Source organism: Giraffa tippelskirchi, chromosome 3, assembly GCF_054371585.1.
Source record: "Giraffa tippelskirchi isolate mGirTip1 chromosome 3, T2T-mGirTip1v1.2.pri, whole genome shotgun sequence".
In the NCBI taxonomy this organism is placed as follows: domain Eukaryota; kingdom Metazoa; phylum Chordata; class Mammalia; order Artiodactyla; family Giraffidae; genus Giraffa; species Giraffa tippelskirchi.
The window spans coordinates 50596417-50624066 of record NC_137277.1 but is presented as its reverse complement, the minus strand read 5'-3'; the positions used below and the strand labels follow the sequence as shown (position 1 = coordinate 50624066).

At 36.5% G+C, this 27650-nt stretch overlaps 1 protein-coding gene across 20 annotated transcripts in view; it reads right to left on the bottom strand.

Annotated features, from left to right (window-relative positions):
- The window catches only part of BCAS3 (BCAS3 microtubule associated cell migration factor), a 611473-nt gene that overhangs the window by 550708 nt on the left and 33115 nt on the right, over positions 1-27650 (bottom strand). For all 20 annotated transcript variants that reach the window (XM_081584989.1, XM_081584991.1, XM_081584990.1 and 17 more), the window contains one exon: positions 4025-4106. In XM_081584989.1, the coding sequence (XP_081441115.1) occupies positions 4025-4106 (82 nt within the window). The remainder of the gene's footprint in view (positions 1-4024; positions 4107-27650) is intronic.

The following is a 27650-nucleotide window of genomic DNA, read 5'->3' as shown; positions in this document are numbered from 1 at the left end:
TAAACATGTGGCCTCTGATCCCACTCCTTGGAAATAATCATTATTAGCAATTATAGCAATCATTATAGCAATATCCATAGCTATCTAAAATTTTTAACTTATACATTAAATTACATATATTGCTATATTTTATTTCACAAGTCGGGTACTGATTTACTTAAAACCACTACAGTCATTGAGAGTAATAAGAAGAATTGACTTGAAATTAATTTCTAAAAAGGATAGATTTGAAAGATAATAAATAACAGCTTTTATTTGACATGAAAATACCAACTGATTGGTCATAGTTTCCTGGAAGACTGCACTGATAAAAATTCTAAAGCAGGTTTAGGTTCATTAAGAAAATAATCAATTATTATTAGTGACCATGAAAAAACAGGGAAGCACAAACTGTGCTGATATGAGTAAATGCCCATTAAATATAATAATGACCTTGTATGGGGTAAAAGAACATCCAAATCTTTCAGTTTTTCACTTTTGTTAGGAGACAGACTTTGCACAGAAACACCTACAGAAAGGGAACTTGCTTTTCTTCTAGATAATAGCTTTCAAAAAATTATATCATGTAGGAACATTCAAATATATACTAACACCTTGTATCAAGTACTCTGTTAGGTACTGAAGATTTGAAAACAGCCTACAAACCTACAAGTAAGAGGCAATGAGCAACTAAAATAAAAAAACTAGTAGATCCTATGGGAACACATACTACTGATGCTGAATAATGTCCTAACTCAAGAGAAGTTAGGACATGCATATTCTAGAAGAGGAAGTAGAAAATGAGAGACCTGATAGAAAGAAGACGGATCATCCTAGGAAATGGAAGCTCAATAGAACTATCACAAAAGCAGAGAGGAAGATGGAGATAGGGAACACTGGTGAGGGCCAAAAATAATGCTGGAAAAACGCACTGTAAGGGAATCAGTTCACCAAAGACCTAATGATTCTGCTGTGCAACAGTTCTTATTGATTTCTTAATTCTAACCATTTGGAGATTGCTTTGTATTTTCTACATACACATTCAACTTATCTATGAATAAAGATGATTTTACAACTTTCATTCTAATATTTACATCTTTTATTTTTCTTATCTTACTGTAATGGCAAGGACTTGAGTTCAATGGTAAATAGAAGTTGTGATAGGATCCATCCCAAATTCAATAGGAAAATATTTAATATATCATTATTGATTATAATATTAGCACTAGATTTTTTATAGACTTTCTTTAGCATACTGATGATGTTTCTTTCTATTCCTAATTTGCTAAAAGTTTTTTTAATCATAAATAGTTATTAAATTTTGCTAAAGGTTTTTTCTATTTCTATTGAAATGATTATTTGTGTTTCTTCTTCATTCTACTAATATGGTGAATTACACTGATTGATTCTCAAATGTTAACCAACCTTGTATACCTGGAATATCTTTTACTTGGTCCTGACATATACTTCTTCCTATGTATCACTGGATTCTGTTTGATAATGCTTACATGCAAATTGCACCAAGAAAGAGAAAGGGAAAGAGGGAGAAAGGAGAGAGGGAGGAAAAAAAAAAAAATAAAAGAAAGACAAAGGAAGGGAGAGAGAGAGGCAGAAGCAAGGGGAGGGAAAGAAGGAGAGGGAAGGAGGGAGGGATGTGCTGGGTATGAGAAGGTGAAGTTAAGAAAGAAGGGTAACAGAAAAGAATTACTCAGGAAGAGTTACCAACCCACATTCAGACAATATCCCAAAGAGAATAGGGATGAAATTATTTTTTAATCAATCATTCTAGGGGGTGTAACAGTCAAATACAAGTACCAGAGAGAACATGGAAAATTTAGGAAAAGAAATCATCAAAAAAGTAGTTTAAGGAACTTTCTCAAAACTATACTACTTGCATTTCTACACTGAAGAGGCCCAGAATAATATATGAACCAACAAACAACACTGCAAAATTTCAGAACACTGGGAATAAAGCCAACATTCTATTTAGGTCCCAGAGAAATAAACAAGCCATTTACAAAGAAAAAGGTAGGTATCAAAATAACTTAAGATTCTTCAACCATAACACTAGATTAATACCTTCAAATTTCTGAAGTAACATTACTTACAAGTATTTCTTATCCAGCCAAATTAACAATCAAGAATTAATTAAGGAAGAATAAAGACATCTTCAGACAAACAAGATCCACCACACATCTTTTTTCAGGAAACTATTAAAGACTTATTCCACCAAAATGCGTGCAGAAGCAAAATGGGCAAAAAATAGGAATTATAGGAATTAGGTAGTCTATTTCTCATTACAAAACTTATCTGACCAGTTGCATGTATAGTTTTGACGAAAACAAATCTAAAAAATTAAATAGTAAAAGCAACACATGCATTTTGTGTAAGTCAGACATTTAGATTTGTGAAATTACATCTTAAATATTAAAAATTAAAGTGTATTAAAAAGGTATATTATAGTGGATGGAGAAATTTTTCTTTTAATTAGACAAAGTAAGTTAAACAAACTCAAATTCTACTAGCAATATTAACTTCTTAAGCTTTATACTCTCCCATGAAGGATTTCTGCCCAAAGCAAAAACTTTGAGAAAAGTTGAACATTAATAATTGGCATAAAGAGGGGAATTCCCTGGTGGTCCAGTGGTTAGGACTCCATGCTTCCACTGAAGGGGGCCTGGATTCTATCCCTGGTCATGGAACTAGATCCCACAAACCACACCGTGCAACCAAAAAAATTTTTTTAATAAATAGTAAATAGTTGCTATAAAGAGAAGAACTTCAGAAATGAAATGAAATGAGAAAAATCTGCCCCTGTGAATTACATACAAAAGAAACGAAGACACAGCAGACTCCTTTAGTAATAAAGTTCTTAATTCCAATCATCCAGAGAAGGCTGGCTATTCCAAAAACAATCTTCTTTGTCAAAAATTTCACCAAAACATAAATGCAACAGAAAACAGAGAGAGTGTGAAGCAGAGTTGATAACTGTATAATACCACATACTTCAATAACAAAGAAAAATCTCCACATGACTGCAGGATATTGTTGCCTTATTAGCTCTACCTTTACCATTTCAATCAAGCAGATTTAATAATTTAATTAATCTCTAGTAATACTTAGGCACATAATAGTAAGTTTAAATAAACATCATTCTCACCAATTTAGAGAAGTAACTGTATAAAGTGTTAGGGAGATTTCCCAACTTCTGTACAAACTTTAAAAATATAACAAAATTTAAGTATTTTAATATTCTATTTTATAAGTATGTAAATTATATTAAAATGATTGTTTTCAATGCACATGCAAAAACATTACTGAGCGAACAGTGGCAAATTAAGGAGAAAATACCGCCTGTAGAAAGCTCAGATGATTAAAGAGTTGAGAGTTATTTAAGCCTCTAAACAACTGATATAATTTAACCATATATCTGATTTTTTTAATAAAAAATGCCTAATATTTACATACAACATTAAGAAGTTTTCATTATTAAAGCAGAGATTCAAGGCCTAAAGTCCAAAGTTGTACTTCAGCCATCGCTATAAATACAGACAAGAGACTCATCTGCAATCCAGATAATGGTGAAAACCAAGCTCTCCAAGGCAGTAAGTAAAACTGAGAAGAGCAGACACTGAGAACATCAGAGACCTGGGGAATACCCACAGCAGAAAGCTAAACAAGCAACATAACAAAAGCAGCACAGTCAGCAAGGAAGGGATCTGGGAAGAGCGCTGCCATGAAAACCAAGAGAGAAGAGGGCTTCAGGAAAGCGCCAGCCAAGTCAGAGTCTAAATGGAGATCAAAGAGGAGGAAGATAAATGAAAACCACAGCAGAAAGTGAATGGCCATATTGAATTGGTTAAGATTACCTATTTCCATCTCAACTGACAGAACTTAAGACTTTATCTTGGAGGGAGGAGGGGAAGGGGTATGGACACTTGGAGGAAAACAGGCTTTAGTTATCATTCTTGCTGTCTGTTGTCCAAGACCATAAAAGAGAAACCTCTTTCTGAATGATTTGTTTCTTCTTAAGGGCTACACTCACCAAACTGTGGAGCAGGCAAGATTCTAGCCGCTCGAATTGGGCCATGCCGAACAGAAAAAAGCTCCTGTGCTTCCCCACTGATCTGCAGGAGGAGACAGAAAAAATTCAGGAAATGAAAACATAGGTCAGAACACTATTATACAAAAACAAAATCTCCTAAATTTTTACCATGATTTTTGGTCTCAAATGTAATATATACACATACACACACACTTATGGTGACCATACACATTAAGCACATTGATATGTTAAATTATCATAAATATTTTTAGAAAATGTTAACAGCATGCACTTCAAATGAATAGGAAAACAAAAGGTCTGTTTTGGAAGCCTGTAATTTTTATCTTTAATAAACTACAAGTTTGTTAAAGTTTGTTCGGTTCCTACATGACTGCCTCCCATTTTAGAGCAAAGCAGCTAGGATTTTTATTAGTACTCAGCTTTCTATGTATGAAAATAAATATTCTTAGCATTCTGAAAAGTAGAACTTAAATGCTATAGTAACTTTCACAAATGTGCTATATATGAGAAAAAGCAAAACATGTTGCAAAGAACACTGAGGTGGAGGGTGAATGACCTGGGTGCCAGTTACAGTTCTGCAATCCTAGCTGTTAATCCCCTTTAGTAAATCATTTAACCTCTATAAACCTTTATTACTTATTTTCTTCTCTAAATATATTTTAGTAAATACTGTATGCATTTAGGTGTACAACACGAAGACGTGATATACGTATACCTGTATATATATATATATATATATATATATATATATATATATATATATATATGTCACCTTCTCAGAGTAACCTTCTGTATGTGATAAAAGCACCTGAAATCTAGTCGTCTTCTCTTTCTTTTATGGCCATGTTGCATGACATGCAGGATCTTAGTTCCCTGACCAGGGATCAAACTCACATCCCCCTGCAGTGGAAGCACGGAGTCTTATCCACTGGACCACCAAGCAAGGCCAAGAAACCTATTTTTCAGTATTCAATACAATATAATTAATTACAGTCACCATGCCTAAACATTAGGTCTCCTGACTTACTCAACTTATAAAACTGAACCTTTATACTCTTTGACCAACATCTCCACATTTCCTCTACCTCCTCTAAGCTTATATTCTTTGCATTTATAAGTTGAGACGAAAAAGATGCTAAACAAACTCAAAATACTTTTAGTTTCAATATTCTATTCATTAAAAATGTATGCATCTTTAAATATCATTTTTATTATACACTAAGATCAAGTACTATATGGATCTCTGTTCATTTTGAGTCATTATCAGATTTGTTCCTCAAATATAAAGTGTATAGTAGTCTATTAATCCAAAAGTAAAAGAGGTAGACTAATATATGTGTCAAGTGTGAAAACAATTGCTTTTCAAAATTAGTAGTTCAAAAGGACAATCTGCTAATTGAAATATTACACAGATTAAATCATAATTAGTAAAGAAAGTCTTTCCAGAGTACGTAAGTGGTAATGTAGTTCCCAATACATTTTCTTAACTGTCAAGTGTTTGATGGAATATGTTATATAAGATCAAGAAAATGGCAAATATTGTAAAACTCATTCTATAAACCCAAAAACGTACAACAGATGTAAAAATGGTAAACATTCCATAAACTAAACATGCTGAAGGTATTTCTTTAAAAACAGGCCTGCCAAACAAGGAGTTTAAAATATCAACACTTTATATATTACAAAAGGTTTATCAGTCTTCCAATATTAAACAATAAATCTGCAGAGCTGCCTTTTAGATTAACACTTTTTTAGATCTTCAGCTTCTCTTCTACCTGAATTGAAGTGCTGCAAACTGTAAATAATTTTGTCTCTTATAAATGTTAAATTACAGTAATGCCCAAAGAGCCATCATATTCATTTAGAATACAAAAATAATTAAAATGTATTTATTGGCCACAGTGGCAAATCCCTCTATAGCACTTGGGAAGCAGAAGCTATTAGGAATGCTAGGCTCTTCCCACTAACTATGCAACAACAGCACCACCTACCACCAATTAAACACACAAAAGCTACAAACTCAGGATAGCAAACTAAAAGAGTTTACCTCTCTACAAATTCCTCTGTAAACATCAAATTTCTAAATGAAATACAAAGGCCATTAGATAACTACAGCTCTTAAATCTACATTTTATTCTTATAGAACAGAATTTTAAATTTAGAAAAATCCTTAAAGGGTCATTTTGTCCAATCTCCCACCCCTTCAAATAATCACACATTCTCTGAAATCTAAAAATTACCATCATCTCTTTGATTTTAAGAACACTTTCATCGAAAGGTATATCACTAATACAGTCCAATTACATTATAGGTACATTACTGGCTATCTCCAAAGCTGCCAAGCCATTTACTTTTCGAAAATAAATTGCTGTTGGACAATGCATAAATAGTATTCTTCAATATACATACTATTTCTACCAAGAATGAAATGAAAAATAAACTGTAAAACAATACCGTAGATATTGCACTGAAGTTGTAATTCAGAGTAATGAAAACCACTTTTCACAAATAAGGTTTATTATACCTATAACAAATCATAGTATTCTAACACAAAATCCACTGCTCTGTAATATTATTTCCATATGCCACAAGTCTAGAATTCAGCTTTTGGTTCTATCAAATAAAGCTTAAAAAAAAAAAAAGTTTAAAAAAAAGTCTAAAGTTTAAAACAAAGAAGTCTAAACATATTTACCTGAGCTGCTATACTAAATTATAATAAAGAATAAAGAATATAACAAACCTGCCTTGGCACATTCACAATATGGTAAATGTTTGTTATCACTGGATTTAATACCCAAGAGCTTACTTTGATATACAAAAACATTTTGAAATCTGAACATACCATGCTTTTGAGCATAACAGCTTTTAAAACAAACCGAAATGCCTTATTCTATTCTCAGCTTTTACTCTAAATCCCTCTTTAAATGTACAGCAACAGGTTAAGAAAAAACATTAGGATTGATTACAAAACACATTCCCCATATTCATTACCCCATCCTTCTTACCCCTAAGTTAAGGTCCTAGAATCTTTCATTAAAACATCAGGGAAGGAAGTGGGGAAAGCACTATCACTATTTACGAAATAGGGATAGAAATTTATGGACATGTTAAAATCAAAATTGTTAGAAGCAGAATTCTAAAGTTTCCTGAGTCACAAATGTCAAGCATGACACTTGGAAGGGAGAACCCTTCAAATAATATAGGCAAATGCTACACTGGAATACAATTTCAGAACAGAAGAAGTGCTAATAATGTGTATACAGATAAGATGTGCACATTTTAGGGAGGACACAGAGAAAATGGATATGGTCTTACAGGCTCTTTACTGTTTTCAATTACCTCTAATCATTTTATACAACATGTTCACTGGCAATATTGCTCTCAAATAAATGAGTGTCAAAATTGACTTTTTTAAGCCTTGATTTTTAGGTTTCTTTAAAAAAAAAAAACTCGTTGAAAATAGCAAAGAATAAAATCCTCAGAGATGAGGATTTTAACTGATCCTGGGAAGAATCACCAGGGGCTCTATGTTCACTTTTAAACCAACACTAATAATAAATACAAGGGTAGAACTACCAGCAAGGCGTGTACCAAGCAAAGTTCCAACTTGCTGGCAACTGCAGTAACTTGGGGAGAGGAGCAAATAGGGAGGAAACCTCTCCAATAGCTAGCTCCTCATGGTCTCTGCCTTTGTTCTTACTGGCATTTTAATTTCTGATGACAGACTTTTGTTGTTTGGAGCATAAACCGGACGTACCAGTTTGGAGGCACAATAAGGAGAACAAAGAATGATTTGTTCACACTGTTGGAAAAAAATCTTTTCCAACCATAGAAAATAGCTTTCGCATGGTGAAAATATGCAAATTACATACCAAACCAAAAAGCGGTGGGGGGAGGACAAGTTTAGAATCTCACAACTCAATCGAAGGCAAAAGGAAATTATAACAGCCGAGACAATCACACACACACACACAGAAAAGGCTGTAAAAGTTGTGGGGGAACTTTGTAAGTGCTTTCAGAGAATCCTAAAAGCACATGAAGGTCATCTAGCCCTCAGAACCAAACCTGCCTCTGAAACTCTGATGACTTTTCAAAGACATCTGACTACAAAATAGAAAAGTCAATCAAACACAAAGGACAATAATAATAATAATAATGCTCTACAATGACACAGAATCAGGACGGGAGTACATATTTATACCCCCAACTTCCCTTTGAGACACTGCAAATGGAGAACTATGGTCTGCCATTGATTCTTCTTAGCAAACTTTATTGAAAGATAACAGACACAGAAGTAACACAGAAATCTTAGGTGTATGTACAGCTTAATGAATTTGCAATGTTAATACACATCTGTTACCAGCACAGACATCATGAAACAGAACTTTACGGACACTCAGAAGATCCCTCCATACCCATTCCCAGTCACAAACCCAAGGCAACAACAACCATAACTCGCATGGTCCAGGTGCAGGTTGGAAAAGAATTTCCAGACATGAGACAGAATGAGAGGGAAATGAAGTTTATTAGAGTAGGAGACGCTGTTAGAACAGCAGGCCAGCTCAAGGGAGAACCGACCCTGAACAGGGGTCCTTGGTCCACTTTTATATCCAAGGTACAAGGAGTGGGATAGGGGTCTTACAGGTCATTTGCTGATTGGATGAGGCACATATACTGGGTGGGGGAAGAGTAAGGCAAATACCTTCTCCCCATCCATTATGGCAGAGAGTGAAGAAGAACTAAAGAGCCTCTTGATGAAAGTGGAAGAGGAGAGTGAAAAAGTTGGCTTAAAACTCAACATTCAGAAAACTGAGATCATGGCATGTGGTCCCATCACTTCATGGAAATAGATGGGGAAACAGTGGAAACAGTGACAGACTTTATTTTGGGGGCTCCAAAATCATTGCTGATGGTGACTGCAGCCATGAAATTAACAGACGCTTGCTCCTGGGAAGAAAAATCATGACCAACCTAGAGAGCATATTAAAAAGCAGAGACATTACTTTGCCAACAAAGGTCTGTTTAGTCAAGGCTATGGTTTCTCCAGTAGTCATGTATGGATGTGAGAATTGGACAATAAAGAAAGCTGAGCGCCAAAGAATTGATGCTTTTGAACTGTGGTGTTGGAGAAGACTCTTGAGAGTACCCTGGACAGCAAGATCAAACCAGTCCATCCTAAAGGAAATCAGTCCTGAATATCACTGGAAGGACTGATGCTGAAGCTGAAACTCCAATACTTTGGCCACCTGATGCAAAGAACTGACTCATCTGAAAATAGACCCTGATGCTGGGAAAGATTGAAGGCAGGAGGAGAAGGGGACAACAGAGGATGAGATGGCTGGATGGCATCACCAACTCAATGGACATGAGTTTGAGTAAACTCCAGGAGTTGGCAATGGACAGGGAGGCCTGGCATGCTGCAGTCCACAGGGTCGCAAAGAGTCGGACATGACTGAGAGACTGAACTGAACTGAAGTTTTACTTGTTCAAGTTTATTTAAATGGAAACACACAGTATGTACTCTTTCGTGAATGGCTTCTTTTACACGTCACATGCCTGTGAAACTCATTTGTATTGCTGCATATGATTATTTCTGTTGCTACACAGATTTCCATTGCATAAAAATACTACAGTTTATCCACTCTACCACTGGCTGATGGACGTCTAAGTTGTTTCTGGTTTGGGGCTCATAAAATATCAGGAAAAACTGCACCAACTTTTAAAGGGGAAAAAGATTACTGTATGTTCTTTCAGTGGATTATCAAGAATTGCACAGTAGATCCTTTGGGGTTATTTGATTCTGTAAGAACCTGCACCTTTGTCTTGACCAGGCTATCTCACAATAAGTTGTAGAAAACTGAGAGTAAGGCAATTGACGCTTGCCCACAGAAATGCAAATGAACTCTGTCTAGCAGAGACGCAATTGAATTCCACTCATAAAAAAGATGCCAAGAAGTACACTTTTGTCCCAACAGGATATAAGCCAGGTTCACATTTCTTAACAGGTTCATTTCAGCATTCCTAACTGCTTATACTGTTCTTCAGATTCTCCTTTGAACCAGCGGTAACTTGCCTAACACCTCATTAACAAGTTAAATAAAATCTATGACACTTGTCCATTTTACAGTTGTATGAGTGTCGTGATTTTACCATTTTTAAAATGGTAACATCATAAGGAATACTGCTATGAATATTCTTGCACATGGCATTTAGGGAACATGCTTATTTGAGTTCATACTACTGAAACTGCTTTTGTACTAGGAATATGGGCACATTTTAGAGATTTTTAATGAAACAGTAACTGAACAATTTACCAGTGTAAGAGAGTTCTCTACCTGTTCCACATCCAACATTTGGTATCACTCTGGCGGATGCTTAGTGGGATTCGCACTGTGGTTTTAATTTGCATTTTCTTCAAAGGAGGTGCTTGAACACCTTTTCATGTGCTTATCCGAATTTAGTTATACTATTTCATGAATGGCCTGATAAAGTCTCTGGCCCAATAAAGTTGTTTGATTCTAAAAATTATGGATTTAAAAAAAATAAATAAATTAAAAAAAAATAAAATAATAAAATAAAATAAAAATTATGGATTTAGTTCTGTTATGCAGCACTGAGTGAAAGGGATAAATCAGTCTTCTCTGGCAAAGCAACGCTGCCTCAAACTAAATAAATAAACAACCTTTAGTATAGTAGTCCTCTATCAGGCACATGACATAAGAGTTCTGTCCTGAAGGACCCTTGATTCCCAGCATTATGTATGCTAATCAGCACAAAATACGGATGAGATTCTTTTTAGCAGCTCTGGAAAAACTAGAGCTTTTGGTCCATGATTGAATTCATATTTTAATTCCAAATCCAATAATAAGCAAGCTCTCCTCCCCATATAAGGTAAAATGATTGGGTTATAACAAAGTGATAGCCCTTGAAATGGAAAAATGTTGATTTGTAAAAATTCACAAACTCAAAGCAAATGCAGTCCCTATTAAAGATAGGACACATACAAAAATTACTGTATCATCCCCCTATAACTCAAGCAGTTCAAACACAAAAGATAATGATTAGTAGTCTTTTTCTTTGATAAACACTTTAGCAAGTTTCAATCTCTAAAATAAAAAATTTAAATAGAGGCATTGATTTATCTATTTTTCAAAATGGCTATAACATATATAGTAGGGCAATTTTAGACTGGAAATATAAATTAAAAGACCAAGGCATCAGACATAAAAGACATCAGAAATAGAATTTCTCATGTTTATCTCAAGCACATCCTGACTTCCAGTCAAAAATATCTTTCACACCTGAATTCTCCGAACATTGCCTCTGGTTCCAGCTAGAAAATCTAAAAGAGTTAAAAACACCCTGGAGAAGGGAACGGCAACCCACTTCAGTATTCTTGCCTGGAGAATTCCATGGACAGAGGAGCCTGGTGGACTACAGTCCACAGGGTCACAAAGGGTTAGACATAACTGAGCGACTAACACTTGCACTTTCAAAAGCCCCCAATATGTAGGACCCTAGAAGTTTTATTCTTATTCCAAAATTATAGCCTATGGCAACAATGCCAAGTGAGTACAGTATGAGAGACCATCAGTTACAAATATCACACCAACAACATCAAGGATTCCAACAGTTTATTACAGTAGAAAATAAACTGGATTTGTGTTTATAAACTATTTAAGTTGGCTAAATCTGAGTTTGGCTTTAAAATAAGGGTAATAACATATCTATGTAACACAGTAATGGTATTAAATTTCATAGTTATAAAATGTTTTATTTATCAATAAAATATTGAACCTGAGACTCCAATATTTTGGCCACCTGATGTGAAGAACGGACTCATTTGAAAAGACCCTAATGCTGGGAAAGATTGAAGGCGGCAAGAGAAGGGGACAACAGAGGATGAGATGGTTGGATGGCATCACCGACTCAATGGACATGAGTTTGAGTAAACTCCGGGAGTTGGTAATGGATAGGGAGGCTGGGGTGCTGCAGTCCATGGGGTCGCAAAGAGTCGGATACTACTGAGCAACTGAACTAACTGAACTAATAAAATATGTAAAACACATAGTTGGCACACAAGAGAGAGTTAAATCAAGAAGATGCTTTTCAGAACTTCCCTGGTGGTCCAGTGGTTAAAAATCCACCTTCCAATGCAGGGGAGGCGGGGGTTTGATCCCTGGTCGAGGAACTAAGATTCCACATGCCAAGGGGCAACTGAACCCTCGTGTGACAACCAGACAGCCCACGAGCCACAACTATAGAGCCTACACACTTAGCCGCACACCACAACTAAGACCCTACACGCCCATAAATAAATATTAAAAAAAAAAGATACTAGTTGAATGAATGAACTGAAAAATAACTGACTAGGTCTATATTGGCCTCATCATTCAATCTTAATGGTACTTAGCATAATTTGCCTTTCCCCCCCTTGTTTTCAAAACATGTTGTTAATATTTAATATCTGCAAATTTGTTATAATACCATATTATGAAACACATTTGGGTATAACTCATTCTTGAACCCACTGGTATAGTACTTCCTAAGCTTTCCAGCTCTCAAGAAAAGGACTAATACCTAAGAGACAAGCAGCACCCCCTCTGGGCAGCACGTTTCATCACACTGGTCTTCACACTCCTGCTCAAGATCAAGGCAGTGGCCACTCCACCTGGCAAACATCCCATACTCATTCCAACCTTTCTGTGTTTATGTAAAGTTTTTACCTGCAACAGGTTTTCTTACCAAGAATGATGTAAAAACAGCCCACTTAAATAAACAAATGTAGGCATCAATCTTTTCTAATTGTCTCACATGTAGCAGCCATACAGACACAACTGAAACAAAGTCCTTAATAAGTAAACATTGCTTCATCAGTCTTAGAGTTAAAAGTAATACCAAACAGAATTTTTTCACTAAGGAGAAAAATGTAAACTATGGACTTAAGTTAATAAAGTGTCAATATTGGTTCACTAATTTTAAAAAAAGTACCTCAGGAACTTCCTGGTGGTTCAGTGATTAGGACTTCACACTTTCACTGCTGTGGGTCCAGGTTCAATCCCTGGTCTGGGAACTGTGATCTTGTAAGCCGGGCATTGCCATCATGAATACAAGATGTTAACAAGGCAGGGAGGCAGTTATGTTTGAGGAATACATGGGAATTCTCTGTACTTTCTCCACAACTTTTATGTAAACCTAAAACTGCTTTGAAAAGAGTCTATTAATGTTTATTTAAATATATATGGAAAATGTGGAGATTCCACAAATAAATTTTAAACTTCTCTGATACCCTCCCAGCCCCTCACCAACCCCTCCAAAAAAAAAAACAGGGATAAAAGGTAAAAATATAGAGAGAAAAGTCTTCAGCATGGCTCCTTAGCCAGCTGATGGGAACTAGGTCTCCAGTTGCCATTAACAATCCTCTGGGTCTTGCAAAGGTTAAAGGTAAAAATATATAGAGAAAGGAAGAATGAAGAGGCAATAAGGTCTTACACTAAAGAATTCAGTTCCTCAGGCAACAAAAGGCCCTTACATAGTCTATTTAAATAAAGTATGTAAGTTATCACTTTGCTAGTTCTTTCACATACATACAGCACAACTGAACTTATGAAGTTCTTTAAAATGAAGACTGGTTCATGACAGTTGTTGCATTGTTGTCGTGTGGGTTTTTTTTTTTTTGGGGGGGGGGTGGTCTAGCAATGCCCCTTGCGGGATCAGGGATCAAACACATGCCCCCTGCAATAGACGCACACAGTCCTACCCACTGGACAGCCAGGGAATTCCCAATAGCCTTTTTAACTTACAGAGTAACAACAATAATTTTTTTTAATTGAGGAGGAAAGGTAAATATGCACACACACACAGAATTTCTTTAGTTAGAGAAAAAGGGTAAAAACAAAAACATAAAATAAGAGACAGGGAAGTGTCACCTTACACTAACATATTCAGTTCCTAAGCAAGAGGAGGATAGCACCTAGATACATGAGTGCCAATCACAACTAGAAAGCAAGCTCTCTCCAATCTGATGATATGTTTTCATTTTAGACAGAAGGAAACAAAGGAAAATACATCCAGATCAAAGAGGCATCAGAATCTCCTGTTAACACTGTATTCAGAAACAGTTTTTAAACTCGAGTTGTTTTTTATTTCTTCCCTCGAACAAGACACTGCCAGGCGGTCATTTTACGTGCTACAACTCTTCTCCAACAATTTCAAAAACTTAAGATAGCACACTTTGAGCAAAGTATTCCTAATGGTAAGAAAAGTAATTCTTTTGAAAGCTCCTAAAAGTAGGAGGAAACAGGGGACAAGTTTTTTGTTTTATTTTTTGCCTAGCTAACCACAAATGATTCAGTTAATGTCAGAGTGTCAGTATCTTTGTAACCTACTCTGCGTGCCATCAAGAAAAAAAGCAAACCACAAAAACCACCTAAAACGCATATTTGTGAGGACTAACAACTTATAGAACAGATATTTGCTAACCACATAAAGCAGACAGCAACCAAGTCTGTGTTTTGGTCTTAACACTAAATTCGAAATACAAAACTTGAGGCAAGAAGGAAGTGAGTTTCAAGAACAGTATGAAAACCACAGAACATAAATAATGAATGGAACTTGTAATCATATTTTCATACTTCCAAATTTTTTTTACACACAGAGAGAGAAGTATCTTAAGGAAACTTTAACCTTTCCCCTTCATCCTGATTTTTGAAAGGAAGATCAAAGAAAAGCAGTTTAAACTCACACGTTCCTCCGGTTATGCAACGCAGATTTAGACATTACACTTCAAAACCCCAGCCATTACTTCAGCACCACCAGTCCAAATACCATCGCGGAGCTTTGAAGCGGCCCTAATGGTATCTTCCATTTGCAAGTAACACTTCTGTAGTCAAAAGATCTTAGCTGGGGTAGATGTTAATGTAAAACCACTCAGACTACACAGACACACACGCCTGGAGGCAGACTGGAAGGTGTTCAGAAGTCAATGTAACACCATTACAGAGCGTGTCAGCCTAGGAGCTGTCATAAACACTTCATAATCACTCAGACACACAAACTGGATTCCCCTTAACTCGTTATTTTATTTCATGCTGAGTACATTTCCAATTGAAAAAGAAAGAGAGAAAACGGTGCTACAGATAAGCCAATTTTGGCTTATAGCCTTTTTCCACTTTAAAAAGACTGAGCTTGTCATATTTTATTGGCGTTGTAAACCTACCCTGATATAATCTGTGGATTGAAGATAGTTTTGCAGTAGATATCTAACCAAAGAGAAACTGATTATATCAAAGAGAAGGCTAAAGTTTTTCTTCTGTAAAATAGGTATCATACAAACTTGTAAGATTGATAGGATGATAAAAAATGACTTACAGTGCCAAAAGTTGCAGGAAATGGTGCCACTAGAGTTCTTAGATATTGTAGATGTTAAGTGTATAACGGTACAGGCTGGTTGGAAAACTCCAGGAAATTTCTAATAAAGTTAAATACATGCCTAACCTGTGACCGAGAAATTCTACTCCTAGGTAGATACTCAGAGTATTACTCACAGATCTACAATGATGTTCATAAGAGCTTTATTCACTACAGCCAAAAGCCAGAAACACAAATGCCCATCAAAAGAATAGCTAAATGAACTGCAGTATATTCAATCCATAGAATGAAACAGTCATGAAAAAAATAAAAAATACAAACATAGCATTGAAACATGTATATTATCATATGTGAAACGGAACACCATTCCATGTTCGATGCATGAGACAAATGCTCAGGGCCGGGGCAATGGGATGACCCAGAGGGATGGGATAGGGAGGGAGGTGGGTGGGGGGTCCAGGAAGGGGAACACATGTAAACCCAAGGCTGATTCATGTCAATGTACGGCAAAAACTATTACAATATTGTAAAGTAATTAGCCCACCACTAAAGTAAATAAATTTATTAAAAAAAAAAAAAATACAAACTACTACAAAATGTAACAACACGGATGAATTTTTAAAAAGACACAGTGCAAAAGACAGACACAAAAATAGCACATGCTGTGTGCCTCTACTTATACAAAGTTCAGTGAGGCAAAGCTAATCTATAGTCAGAATACTGATTACCTTGGGGTTAATACTGTCTGGGGAACTTTCTGAGTAAGAAAAATGTTCTACATTTTGTTCTCAATGGAAGTTTCATTTATTTGCATGTGTACACACATATATACACACTTACATAAACATACATAAAACACACATATAGTCACCAAACTATAGACCTGACATTTGTATATTTTGTAGTAATTTTTAAAGGTATACGTCATAGAGAAACCGTGGTACCTCCAGACAGTGGAATATCATCCAGCACTAGAAACAAATGTGCTATCAAGCCATGAAAAGATGTGAGGGAAACGTAAATGCATGTTACTAAGTGAAAGAAGCTGATCTGAAATTGCTGCATACTGTATGATTTCAAGTATATGACATTCTGGAAAAGGCAAAACTACATGGACAGTAAAAAGACCAGTGGCTGCCAGAGGAGGGAGCACATGAGACTTTTAGATCAGGGCACAGGCAGAGCACAGAGGGCATTTAGGGCAGTGAGACTATTCTGTGTGATACTGTAATGGTGGGGACATGTCATTACACATCTGTCAAAACCCACAGCATATGCAACACTGAAAGCAAACCTAATGTAAACCATGGACTCTGAATGATAATGTGGGGTCAGCATAGGTTCATCAGTTCAAACATGGCACCACTCTGATGTGCAATGTTGATTAATAGGGAGGCTATGTGTTTGTGGGGGCAAGAGGATGTCGGAACTCTCTATACATTCAGCTCAATTTTGCTATGAACCTAAAACTGCTCTGAAAAATACTTTTTTTTTTCCTTAAGGTATCTATCAAAGAAGCTGAGCTGGTTAAATACGAACTTCAATTTTTTTCTCTGCAAACTGGGAATAATAGTAACTAGTTAAATTGATAGGATAATAAGAGAATAAAGAGTAATGTGCCTAAAATAATGTGTGTGGTACATTCTGATTTTTTTTAATAGTTGTTACTATTTGTATTATGAAATTTCACTATGCAGCACGTATCAAAATTCCCCAAAGCACCCCAACACTGCTCAGGGCTCTACTACACTCTGCTCAAACCCACATCGTGACATGCATCTCATAGACTCAGTACTGCTGCTGACATTTTGGACACAACAATTTTTGTTGTGGGAGGTTGTCCAGTACACGGTAGGATGTTTAACAGTATTTCTGGCTTTTACTCACTAGATGCCAGTAGCAACTCCTAATGATGGCAATAAAAAATGTCTGCAAACATAGACAAATGCTTCCTTGGGGGCAAAATCACTCCCATTTGGGAAGCACTGACACAGACTGCAATTATGTAGTGACATCACGCACAAGTAAAATACGATCTCCTCAAGGCAGGCCTCGGCCCTTAGCCACATTTATACACCCTAATATGTGGCAGAGACCTAAAGTTCCACTGTGGCCGAAGGGAAAAATGAGGTTCTGCTAATTAATTTTTTTAAAAAGAGATTTTAGGAAAAGGGGATAGATTTGAAATGGAAATGGAATGAGAGCAAACAGCAAAAGATTATAAAATTGACTTTGTATCTTTGATACTGACTCTCCAGCACACTTAGAATATCCAGCAAAAGGTTGAAATCTTGAAACACATTTATTAACATATATACTCATATATACATGTGCATATATATATGTATGTGCACACACATATGTAAATATATATGTAAATACACACACACGTATTCTACCAGACAATGCACCTGGCACCAGAGATATAGTCCATGAAAACCTGATCATAGTTCTAGAGACACAAAGAACTCTCCCAACTGCTAATGCAAAATCAAGATTTCTAGAAAATACTGAAACACACAGGAAAACTGAATTAAAAATTATGAAATCAGAAACTCTTCACTTCATTCCTTCGGGCCTATGTTCAAAATTCAAACATTAAATTGATTATGAACAAAATTTAGAAGATAGAAATACTAGTTCAGTTCCTTTTTAAAGCTGCCAGAGGGGAATTCTCTGGTGGTCTGGTGGCTGAGACACCACACTTCTACTGCATGGCACGCAGATTTGGTCCCTGTCAGGGAACCAGATCCCACATGCTGCCTGGTACAGCCAATAAAAAAGTCCCCAGAAACCTATTATTTTCTATTATCTTACCCTTCCCATCTGAAAAAAAACTGAGAACACAGTTGATTACTACCAATCAACCTGAATGAATATTAAGGGAAAGAACAGGCTTATAATGGATAGCACATTAATAATTTTAATATTTAAAAATACAGATATTTCAGTTTCATTTTAAAAACAATTCTCACTAAAGTGTGTGTGTGTACACATATACATGTACAATAAATATTTGATATGCTTAACTACACTCAACAACTTTTCCCATCAAATTATACGTATCTAAGCCAGTAGTTTCGACCAAAATTTTCTCTGGAGTTGTGGTTCTCAACCAGAGGACATTTGGCAATGACCGGAGACATTTTTAATTGTCATAATTAAGGGAGTTGGTTTGGGCATTTAGTGGACAGAGGCCACAGATGTGACTATGTATGCTACACTGTACAGAACAGCCCCCCATAAGAAAGAGTCACCTGGTCCAAAATGCCAATAATGGCAAGAAATGAGTCACAAATGTATATAACATGTATTTGCATATTTTTATGTGTTATCATTTTAATTAATTTCTTATTTTAAAAAGTATCAGCCTGTTAAAACAGTCATTTATTAATTCTGTTATCACTTCTGATAGTTCACATCAAGATGACCAGTACTTTTTAAACCAGAAACATATACATAAAGAAAGAAGACAGGGCTTCCCTGGTGGCTCAGTGGTAAAGAATCCACCTGCCAATGCAGGAGACACAGGTTCAATCCCTGATCCTGGAGGATCCCACATGCCACAGGGCAACTAAGCCTGTGCATCACAACTGCTGAGACTGTACTCTAGAGCCCCAGAGCTGCAACTTCTGAGCCCATGCACCACAACTAGAGAGTAGCCCCACTTGCTGCAAGTAGAGAAAAGTCCGCATAGCAACAAAGACCCAGAACGGTCATAAATAAATAAATACAATTATAAATCTACTTAAATGAAATTTTAAAAAGGAAAGAAAGAAGATTAAAAGCAAAGGCATAAGAGAAAACAGTGTGATCAATGCACTCTGTCTAGCTGCAAATAATCCCCAGGCCAAGGCGAAGAATATTCAAATATGGCAAACTGAAAAAAAAAAAAAAAAAATGGGACTTAGTCTCAAGATTAATCATTGTGTCTGTAGATGAAAATCTGATTGAGTTCATATACTATGAATCCATCAACATAAAGTTCAAAACAGGCAAAATGACCATAATTCATGGTGTTAAAGATCAATGTAGTAGGTCAATTATATCCAAATAAAACTGGAAAAGACAAACAATAAAAAAAATTTTACATCATTGTAAATGTCCATTTCCTGGTTTTGATATGGTACTATAATTTATATGTCACCTCTGGGAGAAATTGAGGGAAATGCACCCAGGACTCTAATATTCTGCAATTTCTCATGAGTCTATAATTTTTTCCAAAGTCAAAGGTTTTTAAAATTAACTTGCAAATAGACTAAAAAAAAAAAAAGCAAAAACATAGAGATGGTCAAAATTACGTACTCATATTTGGTGGCCAACGAATGGTCCTTTCAGGAGTGCTGAGCTTGTGCGTGCTCAGTCATGTCCAACTCTTTGTGACCTCACTGACTGTAGCCCACCAGGCTCCTCTGTCCATGGGATTCTCCAAGCAAGAATACTGCAGTGGGTTGCCCTTTCCTCCTCCAGGGGATTTTCCTGACACAGGAACTGAACCCACGTCTCCTAAGTCTCCTGCCTTGGCAGGTGAATTCTTTACCACTGAGCTACCTGGGAAGTCAGTCCTTTCAGGAATTGGTGCTAAATCAATTACATTTTTAAATTTTTTCAATTCAAAACAGCCGTGATCCCTGTGTCAAACCATATACCAAAAATTTCAAAAGGATTATAAATCTAATGATAATAGCAATCTTCTAGCAGAAAACATAACAGAATATTTTCACAGCCTTAGAATAAACAAGGATACAAAAAGCATTAAGAATAGAGTAAACCACTTAAAATTTGATCTGGATTTGCTTCATCGAAAGACAACATTAAGAAAGTGAAAAGGTAAGAAAACCTTTAAGGAAGACTAATAGGATAAATGATGAAATCAGAAAATGGACCAGATTATTATTTGTATCAAATTTAAAGGTGCTGGTTTTGATAACAGTGCTATGGTTATAAAAGATAATGTGCTTGTTCCCAGGAAATATATACAGAATTATTTATGGAAGGGGGGCATAAATTCTACTGATAAATGATTCAGAAAAAAAATCTGCACACAGAGAAAATATTGAGAGAATGATAAAGAAAAAGTAAAATATCCTTCACTGGTAAATCTGGGTAATGAGTAACAGGAGTTCCTTATACTAGTACAAAATTTTCTGAATGGTAAAAATTATTGCAAAATAAAAGCATCTTTAAAGCCACAATAAGATACCAACCCATATACACAGGCATGGCTAAAATTAGAATGTGCAGCATATGAAACTTTCGTAAACTGCTGGTGGGAGTACCTACTGGTAACACCACTTCACAAAACTGACTGGCAATATCTACTGAAGTTAAACGTACACTTTCACTTCAACACAGCAAATCCACTCCTAGGTCTACATCCCAGAGAAATGGGTGCAGCATATATCCACCAAGGGACACACACAAGAACACCAGAGCAGCTTTATCAATAATATTCCAAAAGTGGAACCAACAAAAATGTTAATCAGTTGTATAATGGAAGGGCTTCCCTGGTGGCTCAGATGGTAAAGAATCTGCCTGCAATGCAGGAGACTCAGGTTCAATCTTTGGGTCAGAAAGATCCCCTGGAGAAGGGAAGAGCAACCCACTCCCGTATTCATGTCTGGAGAATTCCATGAACAGAGGCGCCTTTCCATAGGGTTGCAAAGAGTTGGACACTAAAAATAGTACATAGCAAAATTAAGAACAAATCACTGCTACATATAATAACATGAAAGAATCTCATAGTCATACTGTTGAGAGAAAGAAGCCAGACACAAAAGAATAGACTGGATTATCTCTGACCACCCCCCACACACACCCTGTTTTTTTTAAGTTCAAGAATAGAAAACACTAATCTCTGGTGATAGAAGTCAGAATAGTGGTTACTTGGAGGTACAAGGAGGGCAGTATTGACAGGCAAGTGGCATGAGGGACTCCTGAGTCGCTGGAAATGGTCTGTGTCTTAATCTGAGTGGTGCCCAGAAAGTTATATACACATACTAAAAACTCAATCTGCTCACTGACAATCCGTGCACTTTATGGTATTTAATATATTCAGTGAAATTCATAAGAAAAACAGCTGTCTTCCACACACCACTGGTCAGCTTGTGTCCAAAGAATATATTCCATTTTAGAGTGGAAAAATATCAAAAATATTTCAAACAAGAGATTCCAATTTACAATAATAAATTTCAAACTCATTTTTCAATCAACAAAAGTCACAGAAAGCCACTATTTAAACACTGGAAAGACTAAACTTTAGATACAGACCTGTTGAATGTAATACCTTAGGAAGCATACTCCACAAAAAATATTTTCCTCTATTAATCTGAGTGAATTCTACAAGCTACTTCAATATTATTCTTCATTTCTGCTTTTATTAGGGCTTCCCTAGTGGCTCAGATGGTAAGAATCTGCCTGCAATGCAGGAGACCCGAGTTTGATGCCTGGGTCGGGAAGATCCCCTGGAGAAGGAAATGGCCACCCACTCCAGTATTCTTGCCTGGGAAATCCCATGGACATAGGAGTCTTGCAGAATTCCACAAGTTATTTCAATATTATTCTTCATTTCTGTTTTTATTCACTCTGTGACATCCGAAGATTATCCATTGCCAAGTGACTAAAGAGCCATCCATTACTTCTCCTTCCAGTAATAAGAGACTGAACCAAACAAAATAAGGCTCTACTCTCAACAAAGGCAATTTTTTTGATTTGGGTCCCTATTCAAACTTTCTCTGCTTGCCAGTTACCCAAATCACTGACTTTATATTGTTCCCAAATGAAACCCATAAAAATTGTTTCCTGGCTAGCAATCTTGACATGGCAAAGTTGGCACCCATCTTCTAACAAATAATAAGCTAATTGGTATTCACCTCAAATATGTCCTTGCAGGTTTTCTCTGAAGTTTTCAGTGTAAAGGCAAGACAAAAAGTGTAAAAGCCACACTAAAAGCTTTAGGGAAAATATTTTCTTTCAAGGTAACGGCTGGACTTTTCTTAGCTCAATGTGTTAGCGACACCTAGCGTTACTTCTTTGCAGCACATACAAGAAAACACTCCAAATCTTAACTTCAGTTCAGTCGCTCAGTCGTGTCCGACTCTTTGCGACCATGTGGACTGCAGCACATCAGGCTTCCCTGTCCATCACCAACTCCCAGAGCTTGCTCAAACTCAAGTCCATCGAGTCAGTGATGCCATCCAACCGTCTCATCCTCTGTTGTCCCCTTCTCCTGCTGCCTTCAGTCTTTCCCAGGATCAGGGTCTTTTCCAATGAGTCAGCTCTTCCCATCAGGTGGCCAAAGTACTGGAGTTTCAGCTTCAGCACTTCCAATGAATATTCAGGACTGATTTCCTTTAGGATGGACTGGTTGGATCTCCTTGCAGTCCAAGGGACTCAAAAGTCTTCTCTAACACCACAGTCAAAAGCATCAATTCTTCAGCACTCAGCTTTCTTTATGGTCCAACTCTCACATCCAAACATGACTCCTGGAAAAACCATACCTTTGACTAGACAGACCTTTGTTGGTAAAGTAATGTCTCTGCTTTTTAATATGCTGTCCAGGTTGGTCATAGCTTTTCTTCCAAGGAGCAAACATCTTTTAATTTCATAGCTGCACTCACTATCTGCAGTGATTTTGGAGCCCAAGAAAAGAAAGTCTGTCACTGTTCCCCGTCTATTTGCCATGAAGTGATGGGACCAGATGCCATGATCTTAGTTTTCTGAATGTTGAGTTTTAAGCCAGTTTTTTCACTCTCCTCTTTCACTTTCATCAAAAGGTGCTTTAGTTCCTCTTCACTCTCTGCCATAAGGGTGGTATCACCTGCATATCTGAGGTTATTGATATTCCTCCCCACAATCTTGATTCCAGCTTGTGCTTCATTCAGTCCAGCATTTCCCATGATATACTCTGCACATGAGTTGAATAAGCAGGGTGACAATATACAGCCTTATTCTTTTCCCAATTTTGAACCAGTCCGTTGTTCCATGTCTAGTCCTAACTGTTGCTTCCTGACCTGCATACAGATTTTTCAGGAGGCAGGTAAGGTGGTCTGATATTTCCATCTCTTTAAGAATTTTGCACATTGTATTGTGATCCACACAGTCAAAGGCTTTGGCGTAGTCAATAAAGCAGAAGTAGATGTTTTTCTGGAATTCTCTTGCTTTTTCTATGATCCAATGGATGTTGCCAATTTGATCTCTGGTTCCTCTGCCTCTTCTAAATCCAGCTTGAACATCTGAAAGTTTTCAGTTCACACACTGTTGAAGTCTTGCTTGGAGAATCTTGAGCATTACTCTCCTAGCATGTGAGACGAATGCAATTGTGCAGTAGTTTAAACATTCTTTGGCATTGCCTTTCTTCAGGATTGGAATGAAAACTGACCTTTTCCAGTCCTGTGGCCACTGCTGAGTTTTCAAATTTGCTGGCATATTGAGTGCAGTACTTTCACAGCATCATCTTTTAGGATTTGAAGTAGGTCAGCTGGAATTCCATCACCTCCACTAGCTTTGTTCATAGTGATCCTTCCTAAGGCCCACTTGACTTCGCATTCCAGGATGTCTGGCTCTAGGTGAGTGATCACACCATTGTGGTTATCTGGGTCATGATCTTTTTTGTACAGTTCTGTGTATTCTTGCCACCTTTTCTTAATATCTTCTGCTTCTGTTAGGTCCATACCATTTCTGTTCTTTATTGTGTCCATCTTTGCATGAAATGATACCTTGGTATCTCTAATTTTCTTGAAGAGATCGCTAGTCTTTCCCATTCTATTGTTATCCTCTATTTGTTTGCACTGATCACTGAGGAAGGCTTTCTCATCTCTCCTTGCTATTCTTTGGAACTCTGCATTCAGATGGAGATATCTTTCCTTTTCTCCTTTGCCTTTCACTTCTCTTCTTTTCTCAGATACTTTTAAGGACTCCTCTGACAACCATTTGCCTTTCTGCATTTCTTCTTCTTGGGGATGATTTTGATCACTGCATTCTACAATGTTACGAACCTTCGTCCATAGTTCTTCAGGCACTCTATCAGATCTAATCCCTTGAATCTGTTTGTCACTTCCACGTATAATCGTAAGGGATTTGATTTAGGTCATACCTGAATGGTCTAGTGGTTTTCCCTAATAAATTTTAACTTACTGAACCTCAAATACACTGTTTCATACAACTCTCATCTTTTAGGTACTGTAATGAATACATTTTCAAGATATGTTTAAGATATTAAGCACTTCAAAAGAGGATGAGAGGACTTCCATGGTGATGCAGTGGATAGGAATCCATCTGCAAATACAAGGGACATGGGTTTGATTCCTCGTCTGGGAAGATTCCACATGCCACAGAGCAACTAAGCCTGAGTGACATAACTAAAACAGGCAAAACTAATCTACAGGCAAACTAATCTATAGTGGAAAATAAGGTAACAATAGTGGCTGTTTCACAGATGGGATGGAGGAAAAATTGAGAATAGACATGAGGGAAATTTCTTGAATGATAATCATGGTTTACATCTTGGCAGAAATTTGGGCTGCCATGTACTTATCAAAGCTCAAGAAATTTACATATTAAGATTTGTGTATTTAACTGTGGATAAGTTTTACATTAAAAACTAATCAAATATTCAACTTTAGTAAACGATAAGCCATGCAAAAGTAGTTAAGGGAAACTATGCTGATTTTGCAATTTACTTTGAAATGCACCTGATAAGATCTATAGGTAAAGACAAAATAAAGCAAATATAGTAAAAATTTTCAAGGTATAATCAAGGTGGTGGGTATATATATTTTCCGTAAAAATTGGTTCATCTTTGCTCTATATTCAAAATTTTTGAAATTCTTACAATGGTACAAAGTTCATTTTGTAAGTTTTACCTTGCCAAACTGTAGCCCAGCACCACCTCTAAGACACCCAGCATTTTTCACCTGCTCACCAAGCTCCACCAAAGTGCCTCCCTGCTATTTTTCTTTTTTTTTTTTCCTCTCCCTGCTATTTTTAAATATAGGAAACAGAATTCTATATGAGAGGGTACTGCCTTTAAATGCCTCTTCCTCAAATGCCCACAAGAATTACTCCTCCACACTTCTGCTCTGTAAGTCACTGAGAGAGGCTTTCCAAGATTACCTTACATAATACAGCAACCCACAACAACATCAACTACCCAACTATAACACTTGGTATGTGTTTATCTATTATCAAAGCATGGTACATGTTTAATATCATCTTCCCCACTCTTCAACCCACCTACCTAGAATACAAATTCCGTAAGAATAATGGTTTTGTTTAGCTCATTGTTGTTTTCCCAGCACCTTGAACAAGGTCTGGCACATAAAAGACAATCAGTAAATCTTTGCTGAGTGAATGAATTAATGAATGAATGAGGCAAGTATAAATGGCATGGCTTTACAAGAATGCAATTTGGCAAATCTACCAAGAGCCTTAGTATACCTTTTACTGATCTCTCTAAATTACATGATCATAAAGATATTTATCTCAATATTCTTAAGAAGAAAAAAACTTAAGAAATCTCAATGTACAACTATAGAGAAAAGAACATTTCCACCTCAGAACCTCTGACTTTACTATTTGCTGTTCCAATCATACTGTGGCTAAATTTAATTACTTCTATGCCACTTCCTTATTATAACCTCTTGTTTCTTCATATTACAATTTGTCTTTATTTTTATTTAAATCCAGTTCTACTAGCTCCATTAGAGAAAAGACTCTATTTTGCTCAAAATACATACTTTATTACAGACTTGTGTTGAATAAATGAAAACTTTTTAAGTTCTCATACCTCAGGGTACTCAGTCAATCTATGTGTAAGACTAGCTGAATAAAAAAAAATATATATATATATATATATCTCAAGAGTATATGTGTGTGTATATATATATATGTACCAAGAATGCAAGCAAGATATTTTAAAATAACTGAAATAAGATAACAAGAGCTAAAAGAATTATGGGAGTTAAAGGAAAAGTACAGAACTACTGTTTTTTTCATATAAATTTCACAAACCTATTTGGTCTTTAGTCCATGTACTGCTGATTTTTTTAATTAACTTACATTACCATATGTAAAATAGACAGCTAATGGGAATTTGCTGTATGACTCAGGGAACTCAAACAGGGGCTCTGTAACAACCTAGAGGGGTGAGATGGGAGGGGGGTTCAAGAGGGAGGGAACATGTATACCTATGACTGATTCATGTTAATGTTTGACAGAAAATAACAATTCTGTAAAGCAATTATCCTTCAAATAGAAAATATAAATTAAAAAAAAAATTTTAATAATAATAAAAATTTTAAAAAGAATTTTAAAGGAATTCCCTGGCAGTCCAGTGGTTAGAACTCTGTGCTCTCACTGCCAAGGGCCCACATTCAAACCCTGATTGGGGAATTAAGATCCCACAAGCCACACACCATAGCCAAAAGTAAAATAAAATAAATTTTTTAAAAAAGAATTTTAAGTAAGAGCACCGATATTCACATTACCAAATAGAGGTAATGACACTGCTAGGCATGAGTGGGAAAGGGACCTATTTATCCAGAACAACAACATGAATAATCATTCTTTCTCATGTTATATCAGATGTGTTGACAGAAGGCGCCTGACAGCTTGGGAAAGCTATGAATACTGATGTTTTCCTGCAGGCATCTCATACACAAAGTCGTAGGGACTAGGCAGTAGAGATACTACTTCTGCACAGTTTTGAGCTAACTCTGCTGCTGCTAAGTCACTTCAGTTGTGTTCGACTCTGTGCGACCCCATAAACGGCAGCCTACCAGGCTCTGTCGTCCCTGGGATTCTCCAGGCAAGAATACTGGAGTGGGCTGCCATTTCCTTCTCCAATGCAAGAAAGTGAAAAGTGAAAGTGAAGTCGCTCAGTCGTGTCCGACTCTTCGCAACCCCATGGACTGCAGCCTACCAGGCTCCTCCATCCATGGGATTTTCCAGGCAAGAGTACTGGAGTGGGGTGCCATTGCCTTCTCCAGAGCTAACTCTATTTAGCTAGATTCTGAAATATCATCTAAGCCTCAATTGCATTTGTGCATTTCATAAAAAAAGGCTGAGCACCAAAGAATTGATGCTTTTGAATTGTGGTGCTGGAGAAAAGACTCTTGAGAATCCCTTGGACTGAAAGGAGATCAAACCAGTCAATTTTAAAGGAAATCAACCCTGAATATTCACTGGTAGGACTGTTGCTGAAGATGAAGCTCCAACACTTCGGCAACCTGATGCA